We start from the raw sequence: 19,759 nt of genomic DNA on the forward strand, positions 1-19,759 counted from the left end.
ATTCATCTTTATTTCTGAAATTTTCTTCACCCTGTCTAGCTATATATCTAGCTATGTACCTGTCTATCCATACAAAAACACACACCCCTTAATGGGTAAATAAACCAAATATCGACGAAATCCTAAATAATAGTTATTATATCTTAAAACTCCAAAGTTATTGGCAGTAGTGGGAATCTGCTGGGGGGTGAGGGGAACACACTTCATCAACAAGAGTACCTGCATAATGAACTTTTGTATACCTAACCCTGAATTGTACCCCACACTTTTAAAATAAAAAATGAAAAAAAAACTCCAAAGTTGATTATATAAGGAAATAGATAAGAATAAATGCCTCTGTCACATTTTTCAAACATGTACATAATGTAGTTTCGAAGGTTAAATTACAGCAAAGTAAGTTTCTACCAAATTTCAGTAACAAAATGTTAATAAATTTAATGCTCAAAAATTTATTTCAAAGGCTAAGGAAAACTCCACTAGTAAATAACCTTATGAAACAAACATTCCTAGTCAGTAAATGAGATTACTGAGGTAAATAAATAAAGGAGAGAGTGCTTTTCCTGCCCAGTGAGAAGTTGGATGGGCTCCCACAAATTCTTCTCTTTCGTGGTAATAATAAAAACTAGCACTTACATATTGTGCTTTCTTTGTGCCAAGCACAGTTTTAAGACCTTTTACAAGTATAAATTAATTTACTCTTCAGGACAGTCCTGGCAGACAGTTGTTATTCTCATCTCTTTTTTAGAGAATCAAGAAACTGAGGCACAGAAAGTTTACGTAGGTTGCCTCACAACCAGCCAATTGTGGGGTCAAGATTCCAAATTAGCTCTTCTGGCTTCAGAGTCTGAGTTCTTAACTCTCTCACGTATGACCTCAGTTTTTGTCTCAGGACGAAACACTGCTTCATACAACAGGACTGTAAGATATGTAGGAAATGGCATGGGTGAGTGACGATTTTCTGCTAAATCTATATTTTAGAGATTGCTTGATTGGTTACCATTTCTTTCTCGTATCTAAAATTTTTTTCCATTTGTTTTGAAACACATAATTTACTTTAAAGATATCTTTATCAACCACGATAGCAAACATGATAGTACTAATACCTAACATCTGCTAACAACTCTCCATATTCATGGCTAATGCATTGGTCTCACTGCTATCTGAGACAACTTGGAGGTGCCTTATCAGATTTACCTGCAAGAGAACCTGCAGTGCTGACTGCTGATGTCTGACAACCTCCAGCTTCCAGTCTGTTGGAACCACCAGAGGGGCTTTGCCATGGACTGGATGTTTCTGTCTCCCTCAAATTCTTATGCTGAAATTCTAACCCCCAAGGTGATAGTGGAGAAAGGAGGTGGACCTTTGAAAGGTGATTAGTCTGAAAGACTGGAGCCTTCATGAGTGGAGTTAGTGCCCTTGTAAAAGACTCCCAAGAGATGTCACTCTTCCATGGTAAGTTCCTGTGGGAAGATGGTGGTACAAAAAAGCAGGCCTTTGCCGGACAGAGAATCTGCCAGCACTTGGATCTTGGACTTCCCAGTCTCTAGAACTGTGAGAAATACATTTCTTTTGTTTATAAGCCACCCAGTCAATGATATTCTCTTATAGCAAGGAGTATGAACAGGCTTAAGGGGAGCTCACACAAGGCCTTGCTTCTCCTAGTCAATAGCTGATTACAGTAAGCTACCAGAACCTTCTTGCCCAATTCAGGATGTCTCTAATGGGCAAAATTTGGGTACTTCCCATTGGTTGGCCAAGAATTTGGAATTTTGGCAAAATGCACCAAACGAAGCTTTTCCTACTCAATCTCGCCTTCTCTCTCCTTTTTCCCAGGAGTCTGAACCTCATCGCAGTGGAAGGCTATGCTCTCTCCCTCTTCATCCTTTATTGGCCTTTTGCCCAGAAAATCTCTTGGCATTTGTTTCTGGGAGGATCCCAGCAGACACAGACCCTCTCAGGTGGTTCCCACTATAGATAAAGAAGCTGAATTACAGAAAGATTCAGAAATTTAAAGCTAGGACGAGGTGAGGCTGGGATTTGATCTAAGGCAGTCTGATAACAGAACTCATTTTCTTATCATGTGCAATAATGCGCCAAGAAATAAGATCATGATTTTTTTTTTCCATTTCTTCTCCTTTACTTGTAATTTCACTCACTTCTTCTTCTATGTCTAACCCTCAACTCCCAATTGACTTTGTATCTACACTGGCAAGTCTTGTCTCTTGCTATTTTGCAAGTCAGTCTGGCATCTCTTATTCCCTCCCCACTTTCATTGTTCCCAAGCATTTGTTTTGTTTTGTCTTGTAATAGACGGGACCATAGTTTTGCAATCAAAAACATTTTCCCACCCTATGTGTATGTTGCCCATTTATAATGTGAGAAAATGTGGGTTCTTGTGTTTGTTGTTCACATTAGCACAACTGACATGGAAATTAACAGAGATGTGGGCTGGATTTATTTGGGCAAGTCACTTTCTTTGCTAGATTTCCCTTTTTCATTCATAAAAGTGAGTTTTTCTCCAAATGATGCCTCAGGTCATTTCCATTTCTAAGATTATAGGTGCTCACAAATAGATTTTTAATTGATTTCTCCATATCCATGTTTAATTGAAACTCTATAAACCTATGACTTTGAATATACTTTTTTGGAGTGTTTTTTTTTTGAGTCGGAGTCTCACTCTGTCACCCAGGCTGGAGTATAGTGGCATGCTCATGGCCACCGCAGCCTCCAGCTGCTGGGCTCAGGGAATCCTTCCGTCTCAGCCTTCCAAGGAGTTAGAACCACAGGCATGTGTCACCATGCCCGGCTAATTTTTTTTATTTATTGTAGAGACGAGGTCTCTCCATGTTGCTCAGGCTAGTCTTGAACTCCTGAGCTCAGGCAATCCTCTCGCCTCCGCCTCCCAAAGTCCTGGGATTACAGGCTTGAGCCACCACGCCCGGCCCAATATGCTTTTTAAGCACATGGATACGTTTTTTTTTTTTAGAAGGTAGGATTTATTGAGAGGATAGAAAAGCTCCCAGAGCAGGAGGGGCCCTGAGGGGGTTGCCTGGATAATTATTTTTTTAAAGCAAGGGCTCAATCTGGAATTGTTTAGTTTTGGCATTTGCAACTTGCACACTTAGCAACCGTTATTTGGTAAAAAGCCACCAGGGAACTCCAGCCCAGCACACAGAAAACAGCATGCGGAGGCATGAGCCATGCAGGGCCTCTGGGATTACCGGAGCTGGGGCCCGAAAGGCTCCCCGAGGGCACCCACTGGAGCTGCTGACACCCCACAGGTGGGGCGACCCCAGCACCCGCTGTGCTGTTCGCGGCTGCTCCTCCCGTCCGTGCACCTGCCTGCCGAGGTTGCACTGCTTCCCTACGAAGCCCGATTTACAGACACATCTTCCCGTCAGGTCACACTGCGGTGACACAGAACCTACAGGATCGCAGTCGCAGGGTACACAGAATTGCTTCTCGGGGTCCCACCACATGGCAGGCTTGAAAAGTCAGCAGAAAAATAAAAGAAAAACAACACAAGAGCACATGATATTATTCAAGAGATAGAAGCCGATGATATTTTCAGCTGCGTATGGGAAAGGCCAGTTTGACATCTGAGAAATGCTTGCCTCTGTTTAACAGGCTTGATCACGAATAAAACGTATTTATGTGAAAGAGCCAGAGCAAATCCATGGGCTCTCATGGAGGAATCTTAAGGTGGTCGCCTTCCCAAAGGCAGGGCAATCAATATGTTCAGGGACTGAGAGCAATCCACTGTATTTCAATTGAATATTTCATTTGAGCAAAAACGACGCATCTAAAAAAATACCTTCATTAACTTCCCGACAGAAAACTTGCTGAGTGCTCACAGGAACTAGCTTTTAAAGGATGCAACTGAAAGAAGGTGCAGAGGGAGTGACATTTTATTCTGCCAAAAAACATAAAGGCAGAGTAAAGAGTATTTTACTCTCCGTAGATTAAGATTGATTTTGCATGGCATTTGTTTCATAAATATCTGAATTACAGCAAAATATTACACAAACTCACTGCCAAAGAAATGTAGATCGAAGGTCAAATACTAATGTATAGTGAATTTTACTCTCGTGTGAGAAATCATTTCAATGGCCACAGTAATTTTAACTGCAGAATTAGATCATCTTGAACCCTTTTTTCAAGATGCAAAGGTACACAAAACATGTCATTGACAGCCAGCGACAGTTTCGAAGGAGGAAGCAATTCATGGGTCGGTTCCGACGCCTCACCTTGCATTGGTCACAGCGGTGTCCCTGCACATTGGCTTTGCATTCACACTGACCAGTTCGAGGGTGGCAAATCTCAGAGAAGGAGCCATTGGCATTACAGCGACAGGCTGCAAAGAGAAGAGAGATCTGTGGCCAGAGCACTTTCTAATAGTCTTTATAGGCTTGTTAAATAGTAACACACCCCACAAGGCAACACGAGACACTTAAGTTCAGCAGTAGAATGCTTTCTGATTTGTTAGGTGCTCTGGTAAGCATTCTGTCATTGATCCCTGTAACAACTCTACAAGCTGTAGAGGTCATTCGCATAAGGCTTTAACACAGTGCTTGGCCCGTCATGTGCTATTAAAATATTAATGTCATTGTTATCATTCCAATCTTGAGAGTGGAGACAGTGAAATTCAAAGAGGTCATAACGCATCCACGGCCACACGCTTAGTAGTTCATATAGAAGAGTCCAGAACCTGACTGGAACATGGAGTTCCCAGACTCTAGGTGCCAAGCTATTTCACTTCTTAAGGACTTTGGGGGAAACATTAAAAATATTGTAATCCCATTGTAAGCAATGCATGCTGACTCCCAGGCTAAAACAATTTTGAGAAATTAAGAAAATTAATAGCACCTGTGGCTTAATATTCATGTCACTATGAATCAAGCAACATTTATTTAATTTTTTCAATGTAATGATTATTTATTATGTGCCAGCTTTTGCGTTAAGTTTAAAAAATGAGCTTGAAGTGAAATAAACATATACTATAAGATTAGAAAAGTATATAAGATAATAAAAATATTGTTTCAAGTGTTAGAGATATAGCATTATAATATTTTAACATAACTTTTATTTTGCAATTTGTACATGATCTCCAAAGATTAAAAAATTGGTTTAAGACTTTTTTACTTTGCTATGAAGTTGTCTGATGTTATTCTGAAATATATAATAAACCAATCTAAAACTTAAGTGGCTTTTCTACAAATAGAGTAGAATTAATTTCGTACTCTGTACTCCACGAGTATATTTTTCATGGTACATATAATTGCATTGATACCAGAATGAAAATGTGAGGGGGAGATGATATGGGAATTTAGGCTATTTTGATAAGTTTTGTGCAATGTTTCTGAATACTTTTCAGTAAAACTTACATTATAAACAGCTACTCTATCAGCCTGTGCTAATATTCTGTTTACCTGGCTCTAGGTTCCACTTTCTTTTACCACTTCTCTACAAACAGCTTGATTTATGTTCCAGCAAAGTTTGCTTTCAGTGTGTGCTAATTGGATACTTAGTGCGAAGGTCACTGACAAACTGATAAGAGTCTAATAGTCTATAGCTGGAGTGTAAAAAAAGAGTTAAAAAATTTTTTTAATATTAATTGCCATTTGGATATGAATGCATATACTTTTTCTTTATTAACATTTCTTATGTACGTATATTTGAAAAGTCTCAAATTATTTAGATTTTCAAAATCACTTTTTTTTAGAATGGGGACTATAAAATTAAATTTGTCATAAATATGATAACTAATGTTATCTTAAAAATAACAAAAGCAATATTAAATGTTGCCACAGTGGCATTTTAATAGAAAAGTTTGACACAAACAATATACATAAATTTAGCAAGAAAATTTTTTTTTGTAGTGGAAATTTTTTTCGTGAACAGTTCTAGAATCAACTAAAATGTTTTTTATGAACTTTCTCTTCTTGAGGGCTTATCAACTATGCAGCATAGAAGAGCTATTGTATCCACAAATATCATAAAAAATAGATAATAAATGTGTTTCTTGCACTTTTGTCATTATATACTGAAGAGCATTAAAAATCATATTCGACCAGGTGCAGTGGCGCAAACCTATAATCCTAGCACTTTAGGAGGCTGAAGTAAGAAGAGTGCTTGAGCCCAGGGGTTTGAGACCAGCCTGGGCAACTTGGTGAGACCTCGTGTTTACAATATATCAAAAAATTAGCTGGGTATGGTAGCACATGCCTGTAGTTCCAGCTACTTGGAAAGCTGACGTGGAAGGATCGCCTGAGCCCAACAGGTTGACGCTGGGGTAGCCATGAGCATACCACTGCACTCCAGTCTGGGCAATAGAATGAGACTAAGACTCAAAAAAAAAATAAAATCATAATCATGTCTACACTCATGGCAAGTAGTATTAGCAATCGGTGAAGGTTCAAAATGTTTTTTTCCGACATTTGCTATGTGTTCTTAAGAGTTTGTGCAGGAGATTCCCTAATTTCCCATAATAAATTAAGTGGAACAATAACCTCAACTTTATGGAGGGAGTTATTGGAAGACAGGGAACGAGGTGACCAAATGATCAACCTAGCTCTGGAATCAGTTAGTGGACCACCCAGAAAACTAACACAAGCACTGCCACTAAAGGAGCCATGGCTCCTTTCAAGCCCAGGAAAGCTCACCAATACCTTCTATGTCCTAGACATTTTAATCCCCACAAAAAATTCATGAGCCTTTTGTAGACGGGGAAACTGAGTCTCAGTGAGGTCAAATTTCCCTTGCCCAGGGTCACACAGATAGAAAATACACATTCTAGATGATTTATTGCAAGAAAGAATCTCGTAAGCTCCCTATGGTTTTATACATATGTCAAAAATCCACCATGTTTAAAGGCACTCTAAGCCTATCGGAAATTTTGCTTTAAAAAAATCAATCATCAATTTCGGGATGATATGAATAGGTGTCGATCAGTCCAGAGATTGATTTGTTTTGGACTCAACACGTGATGATCTGTGAATGACAAAAAACTAGCACTCATGCTCTCAACCTGATGAGAGAGACACATTTCTTGTTGAAATGGAGTGTCCTACCGGGTGTTTATGGTAGAGATGATGATAGACAACATTTCCAGTGGTTTCTATAATTCTACTTGTCCTGGGGCCCTTCTGAATAATTGGAAGTCTCTTCTGACATCATAAACTTGGTAGAAATAAACCACAGGGCTGACCTCGTAGCCTGCTCTCCCTCTAGACTGTGACAGCAGCTGAAGCTGATGAAGGTCAAGTGCTAACATGGACTCACATTCCATTTGACTTTCCACAAGATCCTCTTTGCATATTACATTACCACTACTACAAAGGATCTGTAAATTCTATGCAGTACTGAATAAGACAGCTAAGGAGGGGAAGAAGAGGGAAAGAATGAACTGTATTGATATGAATAGAGGCCTAGAATGGCTCATTTTGAGGAAGGAAAACACAGAAAGAGCATTCTATGAATAGTCCTAAAATGACTATGATGAAACCAAAATGAGGTTAAGCACTCCACAATTACAAATGCTAGCATGTGAAAATACTGGCAGAATGTTACACCTGTTATGAAACAAAGACTGCAAAGTTCACATATGAAAGCATAACCGATTAACACCTTCTGACAGGTACTAATGAAATAATATGAGCAGATAAAATTATTTCAAGCTAATGATCAGAATTGAGATAAAGAGAAAAGGATAAATAGTGTCTACCCAATTTCCAATTTCTTCTATCCTGCTGTGGACATGAGTTCATGTTAAAAATCTTCATTCCACACGTAAAGAGAAACATGTACAGCATTTGGAAAGCAATGGCACTTCAATCATGCACCAATTTTTAAAAGATTTACTGTATTCGTACAAAGAAATATTTTAGGGTATGCAGACTCTGTGTCTATGCTATGCATCTATCATCCGTGTATTACACACAATTTCCACTTTTCAATCCCCACTCAAGAACTCATCAGCTACTTTGAGGTACAATGCATCAACGTTGTCAGGAGCATCAGTAGTTCAGACTTACGCTGACAGTTCTTTGCATCAACTGCGTCTCCAAAATATCCATCAGCACAGAGCTCACAGTACCGGCCCGTTGTACCTGGCTTACATATCAGACAGGAGCCAGACAAGCTGTCACAGCTGCCAGGGATGGAGAAGTCAAGGTTGTCATTGCATTGGCATGGCTGACATGATCCTCCAGGTATTGAAGGTTGCCCAAAATAGCCTTCTGCACACCTAAGGTGAGAAATTTTATCAGTAAGCATTTGGAGGGAACTCCAAAGGGGCCATGTTTACTTATTTTTATACTATCCCTCTCCCAGGATGGTGGCTTTTCCTTTTAAATGTAAGGTGATTTTTAAAAAATAGGGTTCTTTTTTTTACGACTACAGTGTAGATACAAGATAAAATCCTGCCCACCCATTACTAATTAGATTTCAGCCAGAAAAAAAAAGGAGAAAAAAATCTTTTCTCTAGCACTGAAAATGAGACCAAAGCATAATACGAAATCTGTTGCTGGCACTCGAGAGGAATCCAGGTCGATGTTAGAAAGCCTTTGTAGTACAATACATCATGTGTCTCCACTCTGATTGGTTGTTTTCTCTACAAATAAGTAAGGTTCACATTTTGTTGTTGTTGTTATTGCATCAGGAGCTCGTTATGAGGAAGCAGGCTCGCTAGGAAATTCATTACCGAGAGCTCAGAATTTATTAAATAGAAACGGTGACTTAGAAGATTCTTATTAGTTGGGTGGGGGCTGTGGGTTTCTCTGAATTAATCATTGGTTTGCATGTATTTGCATATGCACGCAGTGCCAGATTTTCACGGAAGGGAAGTCTTAGGAGGCATACCTGCATAATACTGCATATTATGAGAACAAGCTGTCAGGTGATGCTGAATTGTGCCTCCAAATCTATTAGTCAACTCTAGGTCTTTTTTTTTTTAACAACCAAAGACTATTTTATATGTTGTTGGAAAAACAAGTTTGTTTATGCATAAGGCATAGCAGAGGAGATTTATTTTTTAAATTACCATATCAAATTTTTCTTGACCCAAACGTTGTTTTAAAGTGCAACTTAATGTTGCACATGTACAGATGTGTCCCTAGGCACACAGGCAGCACCTATATATAGTCTGCTCTGTCTTCTCTTCTAGTTTGATCTGCTCATGCTTCATATTAAGCCATACGTGTCACAGGAGGAACAAAACAGGACATCTGAAGTCTTATGGTCAGGGTAGCTGTTAGCTACAGTAGCTTATCAAAATATCGTCTTTTGCAGCAAGGTTCCAAATGGAAGGGGATCAAAAACAATGCAAGAAAATAAAATTTCCTCATGGCTTTTATGCTCATCTACTCACAGATACGGAAGTCATTGTTTACAGAATGACTTTCTACCACCTGAAATAGAAATGGTTCACATCTGGGACATTATATTAACAGCACTTTAAAAACCTCACAATGATGGAGCAAAGTCATGAATTTGGTACACACTGATTAATTTCAACTTTTTAGAGAATGTATAGCTGCCATAATGTATAGATTTGATCTTTCATCATAATTCTTAAAAATGAGATTACTTATATTTACAAAAGGTTTTACAAAATTATGAAAGTTGGGTATAAACATTGCTTGGAAGAATACTGCCAACTACAAATGTAATTGTTCATGATTCTCTGTTAGAAAATATGTAATAACATTTTAGTGTGTAAAATTTCTCCACAGTTCTTCAGGAGTGGTAGTCAATAAAGATAAGAAGAAGATTTTTTTGAATTTAACCCATTTCTTCTTGCCTTATTTAATATGCAGAGCTTATGGTCACATCCACATATATTCCCATCTCATTTTGTTTACCACTATGAAAGTGACTTTGCTCTGCTGGAATACGGATATACAATGATCATTATCACAGCCAATGGAAACCTATTATTTTCAGCTCACTTTCCTCAAAATAACTTACTGCCCTCAGGAGAAATGGCATTATATAACAAGATCTGGGAATTTTTCTTAACATAGATAACAATTAATAAGTCCAAAATTCTCCCGTAATAATAAAAAAAAAAACTCGTTTCAGGGAGAAAATAACTATAATTAAATAGAATAACAAAAGAAGCATCTGTCCTTTATTTCTTGTTACAGGACATATAAGAAAGATTTGTGAGTATCCATGATGGAAAATTCATATGCTCTTTTATTGAAAGTGGAACCCTTTTCTGCAGCACATTCAGTATGTTACTGGTGAATGTGTGTGCATTTCTATACAAAGAACAGTATTCACGGAGTTGTCTAAAAATGTTTCATTATGAATTAAAAAGCAGTTCTAGGGTCAAAGAATACAAGACTGCTAATCACATCACTTTTATTAGTAATAATAGCGTTTTATAGCCAGATCAGGTTGGATTCACCTAATTAAAATGAGTTTAAATCCCAGTCCTTTGGACTTTGCCAGCTTCTCAGACTTTCACTCTCCCAAAACTAATTGTACTGTGAAATCTCAAGCCCTCCCATTATCATATGCAAGGCAGAAGGAGAGCACTTTAAAACACAGTTTATTTAATGCCTTGCTGGAGATGGACATCTTAATGTAACGAAGGCATTGTTCCTTCCCATATTTGTTAACTTTTTTGAATCAAACTGCAATGTTGTGGAAAGGAACTCTTCAAATGTAAATAGGACTCCAGAGAGCACATGCAGTTATGTGTCTCAGTTGCTGCCATTGATAATTTAGGAACAAAATTAGAGTGAGGGAGGGAGAGAGAGAGAGAGAGAGAGAGCGAGAGAGAGAGAGAGAGAGAGAGAGAGAGAGAGAGAGAGAGAGAGACAGAGACAGAGACAGAGAGGGAGAGGAATAAAATAGCAGGAGTGGAGAGAAGCAAGGATGAGAAGAACTATACTGAAGGAACTTTTCCCTGATCTCATTTTGCCCCACAATGTTTAGCTAAGATCCGTGGCCTACATTTCCCTTGTCTATGGACTGAAAACAATGAAACAGTAAAATGCTAGTTTCAGTTTTTCTGAGCAAATGAGAAAAGTTCTTGTTTCCCCACCTCTTTAAAACAAATTTTCTGAGTACTTTTACATGATACTAATATAGATAAGTCACAGTCCCAAACTACAGATCATGGAGACGATTTCTCACACATTAAAAACGCAACAGCAGAACTGGTGATACTCAAATCCTATTGTGGAAGCACAGAGTAGGGCAGCCGACTCAGATTAGACTAACCAAGGACACTTTCAGGATGACAGTGTTGACTTTTAAGAGCTAAACAGGGGGGGTCTTAGCTCAAGCTAAGCATGGTGGCTCAAGTGCGTAATCCCAGCACTTGGGGGGGCTGAGGTGAGAGGATTGCTTGAGTCCATGGGTTCAAGACCAACCCGGGCAACTTGGTGACACCTCGTCTCTACAATAAAAAAAAAAATTTAAAAAAAAATTAGCCGGGCGTGATGGCACATGCCTGTAGTTCCAGCTACTTGGAAGGCTGAGGCGGAAGGATCATCTGAGCCCAGCAGGTCGAGGCTGCGGTGGCCGGGAGCATGCCACTGCCCTGCAGCCTGGGCAATAGAGTGACACTCTGAATTTAAAAAAAAAAAAAAAAAAATAGCTGAACAGGGGTCGGCATCCGGTGGAGGAGTCTTCCAGGCAGAGGGAACAGTATTGGCAAAGGCACAGAAGAGGGTGTCTGGTGTATAAAGGGGTGTGGCTGTGCTGTGACCATGTGTTCTAACTTCCTCCCCATTGGACATAATCAGCAAGGGCTTGAGGGAGTTTGCCGGTTTATTTGGCACCTTTCTGCAAACTGGGGAAACAGATCCTTTCTAGGCACTTCAGAACAAGTGAAGATCTAGGGGACACAGTTGGACACCCATGCACGGCATGGAAGGTATAGAGTCAAGACAAGGGCACGGTGGATTCAAGCTCCCATCTCTCCCTTCCCTGAAAGTCTTTGTGCAGTGTACAAACTGTACAACCACTCATGAGAGGCCTCTTGGAACCTCAGTTGTAGCCACAATGTTGTTAATGGTACTGCCCAGTGGTGTGGCTATCTCTCCTTTGTTTTTTCTGACTCCAAGTTCTGCATTCAGGGCTCAAGGGCTCAAGGAGACCCAGACATCAGGAGACGATCTCACGATTGGAATTGAAACCGAAGAGATGAAAAAGAACTTCTTATCTAATATAAATCATGTGGATAAAATTGTAGGCGAATTTTCAAAAAAAAGGGCCATTAGATACAAATCCCTTCTGCATTTTCAGTGGCAATGACGAACTTAGCCTTGGCTTTTGACCTCTCTCTCTTCACCTAGGAAGGAGCTGTTAAAATTTGCCAGCTGGGGGAGGCAGGGCTTAAGAAGCCTATGTATCCAATTAAGTTTCACATTGTCCTATGGTGCCCTTCAGGCAAATTTGCCACCATCTTTTTAAGTGTCTTTCTTCACGATGTATGATAAGTTGCTGAGACTACATGCTTATTCTGAAAGTCACTGAGTGAAGAGTAGAGAAGGTATCATTAGTTTTTAATTCACTTTTTGTTCTAGATTCCTTTTAATTTATCTTGATGCTCCAATGCTTACGTAATTCCCTTTGGCCCTGAAAAATGCTATCTCTGTTTTTTTATTTTTTTCTCCCCTTGCTCTGATGACACTAGACTCGAGACTTAGCAAATTGCCATGATGAATGTCTTCTCCCTTCACTCCTTATTTCCTTTCCCTTTGTTTACAACATTCCCAAGAAAAGCAGTGATACCTCAAAAATACAGGTGTTTGGGTATCAAGTGAATGCTTCCCAGACCGTACGCAGTATTCTACATGTGACAGAATACCAGTCCATGTTTTGTTCTATCTTGTTTTGCCATCTTCTTGTTCACTATTTTTCTTCACTCCCTCAGTTCAAGAAGCAAGACCATCTCGTGCTACATGCCTGGGCAAAGGGATTGTACAGGGCAGAAGGCAGAAACGTAGGAATCTTCTGGACTTTGAGCTCTAGCGTTCATCATTTCTAAGAATGCAGCGCCTCCTCCCCCAAACAGAAAATGTGATGGGGTTGGAAATGTAGATGGAGAAAGGATGATGGCATAGATTTTGGTGGCACCAGTGTGGAATAAAAGAAGTTGAACGATTCTTGTGTCCCCAAGAGTGGGATGAAAAGAGTAGAGAGATTTGCTAGCCCTGAGGGGAAAGGTTACCAGTAGGACAGGAAAAGGAATAGGCCTGCAGAAACAGGCTTGGATGGAATAGTCAGGACTGCTGGCCCTCATGTGGCCCCTATTCCAACACACGTGCATCCATACCCACCCCCACACTCGGGCATCCAAGCCCCTGGGTACTAGATAAGCTTGTCAGAACTTTGATTCCAACTTGGAGGCGGGAGAGGAGGAGAAAAAACTTTAATTGTCTGAGATTATTTTTCCAAGCTGTCTCACGTCCCACCCATGAGGGGGTCTCAAAATAGAAATTATATGGTGACAAAGAATATAAAGTTATAATTCTTGCCCACCTGAGCTGTGGTCTGAGATATATTCTTGTTATATAATAGAAGATGGATGGCCATATAAGTTTAGGAAACGCTGAGCTAAACACATCAAACAGATTTCTTCACTATAGAACATACTGTAGGACATGCCAGAACTTTTGACATGCCTGTATGACCACAGAATTCTTTCCAGGCACATCCACAGTTTGGAAAATGCCGCCTGAGATTTTAAATGCTGGTTTTATGTAGACGATGTGCATAAACTGATCAAACAAATCAGTTACAGAATAGTTTTGATTACAAGGCTTTCAGCACAAACCAGTATCTCCTCCTTACTGCAACTTTTCTTCCCTCCCTTCCACTTCAACATGCATATCTCAAAAAATGTTCCTTTTAATATTTGTGATCCATCTAATGGATTTTGTTTTTTTGGCTTATATAGATACAGTGAAATGATAAATTCTAAATATTCCTGGGAGACCCTAATCCAAATTCTGGTTAGAAAAATATAAAACCTTTTGTGTATATCATTGTAATTTAAGACTATTTCTGACTGAAAAACCTGAGGTGGAGATAAGATATGCCATTTGCCGCGCTGCATATGCGTGCGATCATCTTCTTTTGAGTCAGATTAATACAGATTTTAGACAGAAAATCATGCTTTCTGTCAGGTTTTTCATTCCTTGGTGATTTTTCTTATTCAAAAAGAATTCTCTCAAGAATACTTGCAACCATGCTCACTTGCACTAAAAAATAAAATAAAATAAAATAAAATAAGGTGTGAGCCGCTGAGGGCAAGGATGGTATAATGCATCTGTTTACATCCAATGTCTAACCTCCTACCTAGCATGTGGTGCTTACCAAACAGATGTTTATTAAATAAAATGTAGCATTTTAAATTGTGGATGATTCTGAAATTTGTCTAACACTTTTAGAAAGTGGAGTGCATAAAAGAGCAATATAAATATATCAGAGATTATGCTCACCCAGATAAGCAAATTTAATGACCATGTTTGACAGAGACGCCGTCATTTTGCAGTTGCTAAAAAAAAGTTGCCTGTAGTGAGCTTGGAGGTTAGGCATTTGATGTAAATCTGTCTTGGCGATGATAGGTTCTCCTATTATAATAAGTAATATGCACACGCCTTTCTTTAAAACACACACACACACAATTAAAGACCTCCAGTTTCTCAGCGGCGAATAAATCCTCCTCGTTTCAAATTTCTCTTCCATTCCTAATTTATGGATGCTGCCATACTCACAAGTAGTACTTGTTGCTGTTAGAAAGTCATTGGCAATGAGACTTTTCCCATAGACTGCGGGTTGCTAGCTAAATCCTCACTGGGTGATCAACTCCCACTTCATTAACTTTATGCTTCTGGTTGAAACAGGGGTGATGGCTGCCAAGGAGACAGGAAAGGATAGGCAGAAATAGCCCTCTTTGGGGTTTGCCTTGGTGTCGATAAGTGAAGTAAGTCACTTTTTCTGCCTGCACTCCCACTGACAGTAGCAAAGGGGACTACTTTAAGTGCTGGAATCAGAGGGAGGTTGCTGGGTTTGGCAATGATATTAAGGGGGGAGTCTGTACCATTTTTACGCTGAGACTGAATATACAGAAGAAACATTTTTTCAAAAACATTTCAGAAGGAACTATAATCCTACAAATTATGTAAGGTAATGTTCATGGTTTGCTGCAAAGCAACCTAGTAAATTCAACAGGAATTAAAATGGTAGTAATGAGAAGAAGACATAAATCAAGATAATAAATAATATTTTGTTTCCATTTTTGAATTACATTGAAAGTAAATTACGGACCACTCGCTGAACTATGAACTATGCATTTAAGTCACATTTTAAGGACAAAAGCTGATTATGAAAAACAAATGGCGCCTATGTAGACAGTGAGATGAATCTTAAAGTGCACGGCAATATTTTCTAGAAAGATTGTGGGTTAATGCTTAACCTTTAAGATTAAAACATTAATCAAGCCGGGCTCGGTGGCTCAGCCTGTAATCCCACGCCTTTGGGAGGCTGAGATGAGTGGATGGCCTGAGCCCGCGGGTTCGAGACCCGCCTGGGCGGCGAGACCTCATCTCTATAATAAATCAAAAAATCAGCCGGGCGTGGTAGCGCATGCCTGTAATTCCGGCAACTTGGAAGGCTGAGGTGGAAGGATCGCCGGAGCCCAGCAGGTCGAGGCTGCGGTGGCCGGGAGTGGCCACCGCACTCCAGTCTGGGTGACAGAGTGAGATTCCAACTCAAAAAAACAAACAAACAAACAAACAAAAAAAATTAATCAGATATTCTCTGAGTGAATGAAAAGTTATAGCGCAATCTCTGGAAAATAAGTAAACGACAAAAATATCATGCATTTGTTTGACAAGGGTGGTGAGAAACTTTATTTCACCTCATTGAGTATGGCAGTTTTTCTGGGGTAGTGCAGGGGATGCTAATGCGTGTGGTTTTATAACTCCCAAGGTAGAAATCATTTTGCAAGACAGTGCGGTACGTGCTCACCTCTCACAGCGTGGTTGTGTGTACCCGACAGGGCATTCATCACAGATCAGTCCAAGACTCCGGTCTAAGTGGCACGTCGGGCTGAAGCTATGTCGGTGTTGGGAACAACAGGGACAAGGAAGAAGCACATACACAGAGTCATTAGCAGCATATTCTCATTTCTCTCCCTCTACTCCAGCTCTGACGAGAGGGTACAGGCTGGTCATTCTCGTCTCGCAGACGGAGATGAGGGTCTGGCCAACGGAGGATGAAATGACATTGCTGTTTCTGCAGACGTAAATATCGCCCAGTGGAGAGCAGTAGCCCTGTGACATGTTATTAACTGACTTCTGATTGTTCTGGGTCATGATCATCAGTAATGAGTGGGAAAGTACAGCTGCTTTTTCAGGGATTCCCCAGGCCTGGGAAACACAGCCTCATACACTTTCTCTCTAGCCAAATCTCTCTGACTTTGAAGCCGCCCAGAGAAATCTGGTGGAGATTTTGCGAAACACTCTGTCTTGAAGTTCAGGCTGCATGGCTGTGTGAGTCCTACTTCCAGTGTCACCAGCTGGAGGCACCTGTATGCAGGGCTGCAGCAGTGCTCCCTTGCAGGCAGGAGAGTCACACTGAGGGAATCCTCAGCAAAAAGAAAAGTGGCAGGTCGTGGTGGCTCTCGCCATATTCCCAGCACTTTAGGAGGCTGAAGTGAGAGGACTGCCTGAGCTCGTGGGTTCGAGACCAACCCAGGCAACTTGGCGAGACCTCATCTCTACAACAAATCAAAAAATTAGCCAGGCGTTGTGGCGCACACCTGTAGTTCCAGCTACTTGGAAGGCTTAAGTGTGGAAGGATCGCCTGAACCCAGCAGGTCGAGGCTCTGGTGGCCACGAGCATGCCACTGCACTCCAGCCTGGGTGACAGAGTGAAACTCCAACTCAAAAAAAAAGAAGGAAAGAAAGAAAGCGATAAGGTGTGCATGCTCCCCCTAAACTTGTAATAGCCCAGACCTAACCAAAACAACCTTGATGTTTCACATCTTCTGGCAAGTTCCAAAGCTTACCTCTTTCTTTGCACATATCTCTAGTTTGGGTCTGAAGGAACAGAGTTGAGCACCCAGTCAAGACCCAGCAGAGAACTCATGTGCTACCTTTAGCCTTCTTGGCCTTGGGAGAAACACCAGCCATACGTGAACCCTTAGCCCAAGACTGATGCATTGTAATGTGCTTATCTGCTGGCTCTCTGAAGGACCATCAGTGATTTTGAATTCTGTGAGTTCTGCTGCTCTACCATTTTAAAGGGAAATGCCCTCAATTACTCTTTCTCCTATTATGTTTTCCCTAAGTAGATTTATTTTCTATTATATATGACAGGACAATTCAGAGGAGGCTTGCTTGATGGCTAAATGAATTAAAGAAAGAACAGCAAATTAAACACTGCAAGGCCTGATCTCATTCTGTCCCTGACACTTGTGTGACTTTGAAATACTTTCTCAACTCTGGTGCAGATCTGATCATGGGTAATAAAATTACCCACAGGTAGTAATATTTCTCTGGCTTAACTCAGAGAAGTTCTGAATAGGTTTAAAAATTCTTATTTTTTTTCATAGTAGCAAGCTTTTAGAACCTAGTTAATTCATAATTTTAAACATTTTGATAAGTGGAAAGTCTACATGAGTCTGTTGTCATGGGGAAAAAGCCTGGTCTTGGACATGTTGAATTTATGAATATTATCCAAATAAAAGATCCCACATGAAGGGACTCTGGCAGCTGTCATGACTGTAGATGAGACACACCCAGCCTGTGCGCCGTGAGAAGAGAACCTCCTTTTAGATGGTAACCCGTGTCTTTCTTCCTAGGACTCAAAGGGACCGTCCCATGGGTGATTTTCTTGGCAGGCGTGTGATTACACTGAAGAAAAGAGGTTCATGTTAAAATGAAAAAAAGGAAAAAAACCCAGGATTTTCTCTCATTCTCATCCAGTGATTTGCTATTGTTTCCAGACACAAAAGAGGGGACTGGATTTTGACAAATCTCTAAAGTGTAAGTATCTTCTTCGAAAATTGGTATTCTGTAACTCTCTTATCAGCTACTGACAAAGTGACTCTACCTAAAAGCACTGGATTTCCCATCCATGTAGGGCTACAGTGATTGAAAGGAAACCACACCAATTATTTTTTTAAATCGGAAGTCAGTTTACCATAAGTCATGTCAAAGTTAGTTGACAAGGCTTCTGACACTTTAAAACTGTTTGTGAAATAAGATTTCAAATTCTCAAATACACCTCAGTGTAAACCAACGGAAGTAACGTAAAATGTGCTCACCGACAAAAATCAACACTTTTTCAGGGAAAAAAAAGCATTAACAAAATGTTAGATTTGACTAGATCTTTACAGTTCAGAGTACTTTTTCAAACAATTTTATCACATTTTCGTATCATCATATGAGCTGGTTGTGGCAGGCACAATTATTCTTGACAAAGGTCATGCACTAATTTTTAGGAGAATTTAGCATGGGATCCAGACTTCAGATTCTCAATTTGATGCTTCCCTTCTTCCTATAATCAACAGTAATTCAAACCTACTGGTAAGAATTAAGTGAGTTTAAGTTTCTAGTAATATAAATACTTGAAATAATACATCCAAATAAAACTTTTTCATAAAATATATCTGTATTTGTGCTTTGATGTTTTTTCAACAACATGAACTGGGGACTCACTCCCTTCTTGCTATAATTGTAGTTATAGTTATGTCAGAAGATGGCATTCAACAACAAAAATAAAATTAGAATAGGAAATAAACATATACTACAAAAAACATCTACAGAATTTGGGTTGGCAAAAGTAGCAATTTGACATTGATTTTGGCCAAGACTGGAAGCTAATTGTTCTGTGATACAAATAGGAAAACTATAAGATCATCACTGACTTCAAGTGATTCCAAGATTATGTCATTTACCTCTAGTTGGCCAGCTCCACACCAGCAGAGAGAAAGTTTTGTGTCCAGGGTTATCCAACCCATGCCACTGAAAACACAGGAAAGCCAAGGACTGCAGGCATTTTCCACAAATAGGGGTGGAAGGGAAGCTACTGTTGGACTGAATATCAAGGATCTGAACCTGGAAATAGTCCCTCTTTGCTTTTTAGATTAGAAAATACAGTTTTTTAAATAATAAATTAGAGAGCAAGAAAGAGAAGGTTCACCTCCTCAGGGTGGGAGAGGGGGCCAGACACAGTAAGCATGGCGACAGTCATAGCTCAAAGAGCACATGGCCACACCAGAGTCTAGCAAGGCAATGGCTGAAACAGTCCCTCTTCATGACTGAGCACATATTTGTATTTTTATAAGTATCTATTTATGAGTAAGCACATATGTTGTGTATATATACTATAGGAATATGTATGGGAATATATGTGCATGTGTTTATGTATGTGAATGCAAACCTACAAATACAATTAACCTTGCTCTAAAAACAATTTATATACCTATTAAAATATGTACATAAATCATTATGCAATAAAGTTAAAGAGGAAAAAACATGAAAGAATAAGATGAAGTCAAGGGTGTATTTAGAGTTCAAAATGCATTATTACAGGGTATGTATAATTGATGGTGGTGGATCGACATAGGGCTTTGAGCTTTTTTCACAGCACATGCAAAAGGGGACAATCAACAGGTAAATGACTCAGTGCTTCCAGAAGCTAAAAGCAACCGATTGTTCAATGAAAGCTCAGCAATTCCTGATAATCAGACATTGAGGAAATCTCCTATGGGCCCTAAAATCAAATT

General features: G+C 39.8%; 1 protein-coding gene across 1 annotated transcript in view; it reads right to left on the minus strand.

Moving 5' to 3' along the window:
* LOC103267277 (laminin subunit alpha-2) overlaps nucleotides 1–19,759 on the minus strand; it is a 443,000-nt gene that overhangs the window by 209,210 nt on the left and 214,031 nt on the right. Inside the window, exons 18-20 of the mRNA XM_008064880.1 lie at nucleotides 15,994–16,080; nucleotides 8,034–8,245; nucleotides 4,248–4,354 (exon numbers count right to left, since the gene is read on the minus strand). Of these exons, the coding sequence (XP_008063071.1) occupies nucleotides 4,248–4,354; nucleotides 8,034–8,245; nucleotides 15,994–16,080 (406 nt within the window). The remainder of the gene's footprint in view (nucleotides 1–4,247; nucleotides 4,355–8,033; nucleotides 8,246–15,993; nucleotides 16,081–19,759) is intronic.

Source organism: Carlito syrichta, unplaced genomic scaffold, assembly GCF_000164805.1.
Source record: "Carlito syrichta isolate Samal-C Ts95f unplaced genomic scaffold, Tarsius_syrichta-2.0.1 Scaffold308095, whole genome shotgun sequence".
Lineage (NCBI taxonomy): Eukaryota > Metazoa > Chordata > Mammalia > Primates > Tarsiidae > Carlito > Carlito syrichta.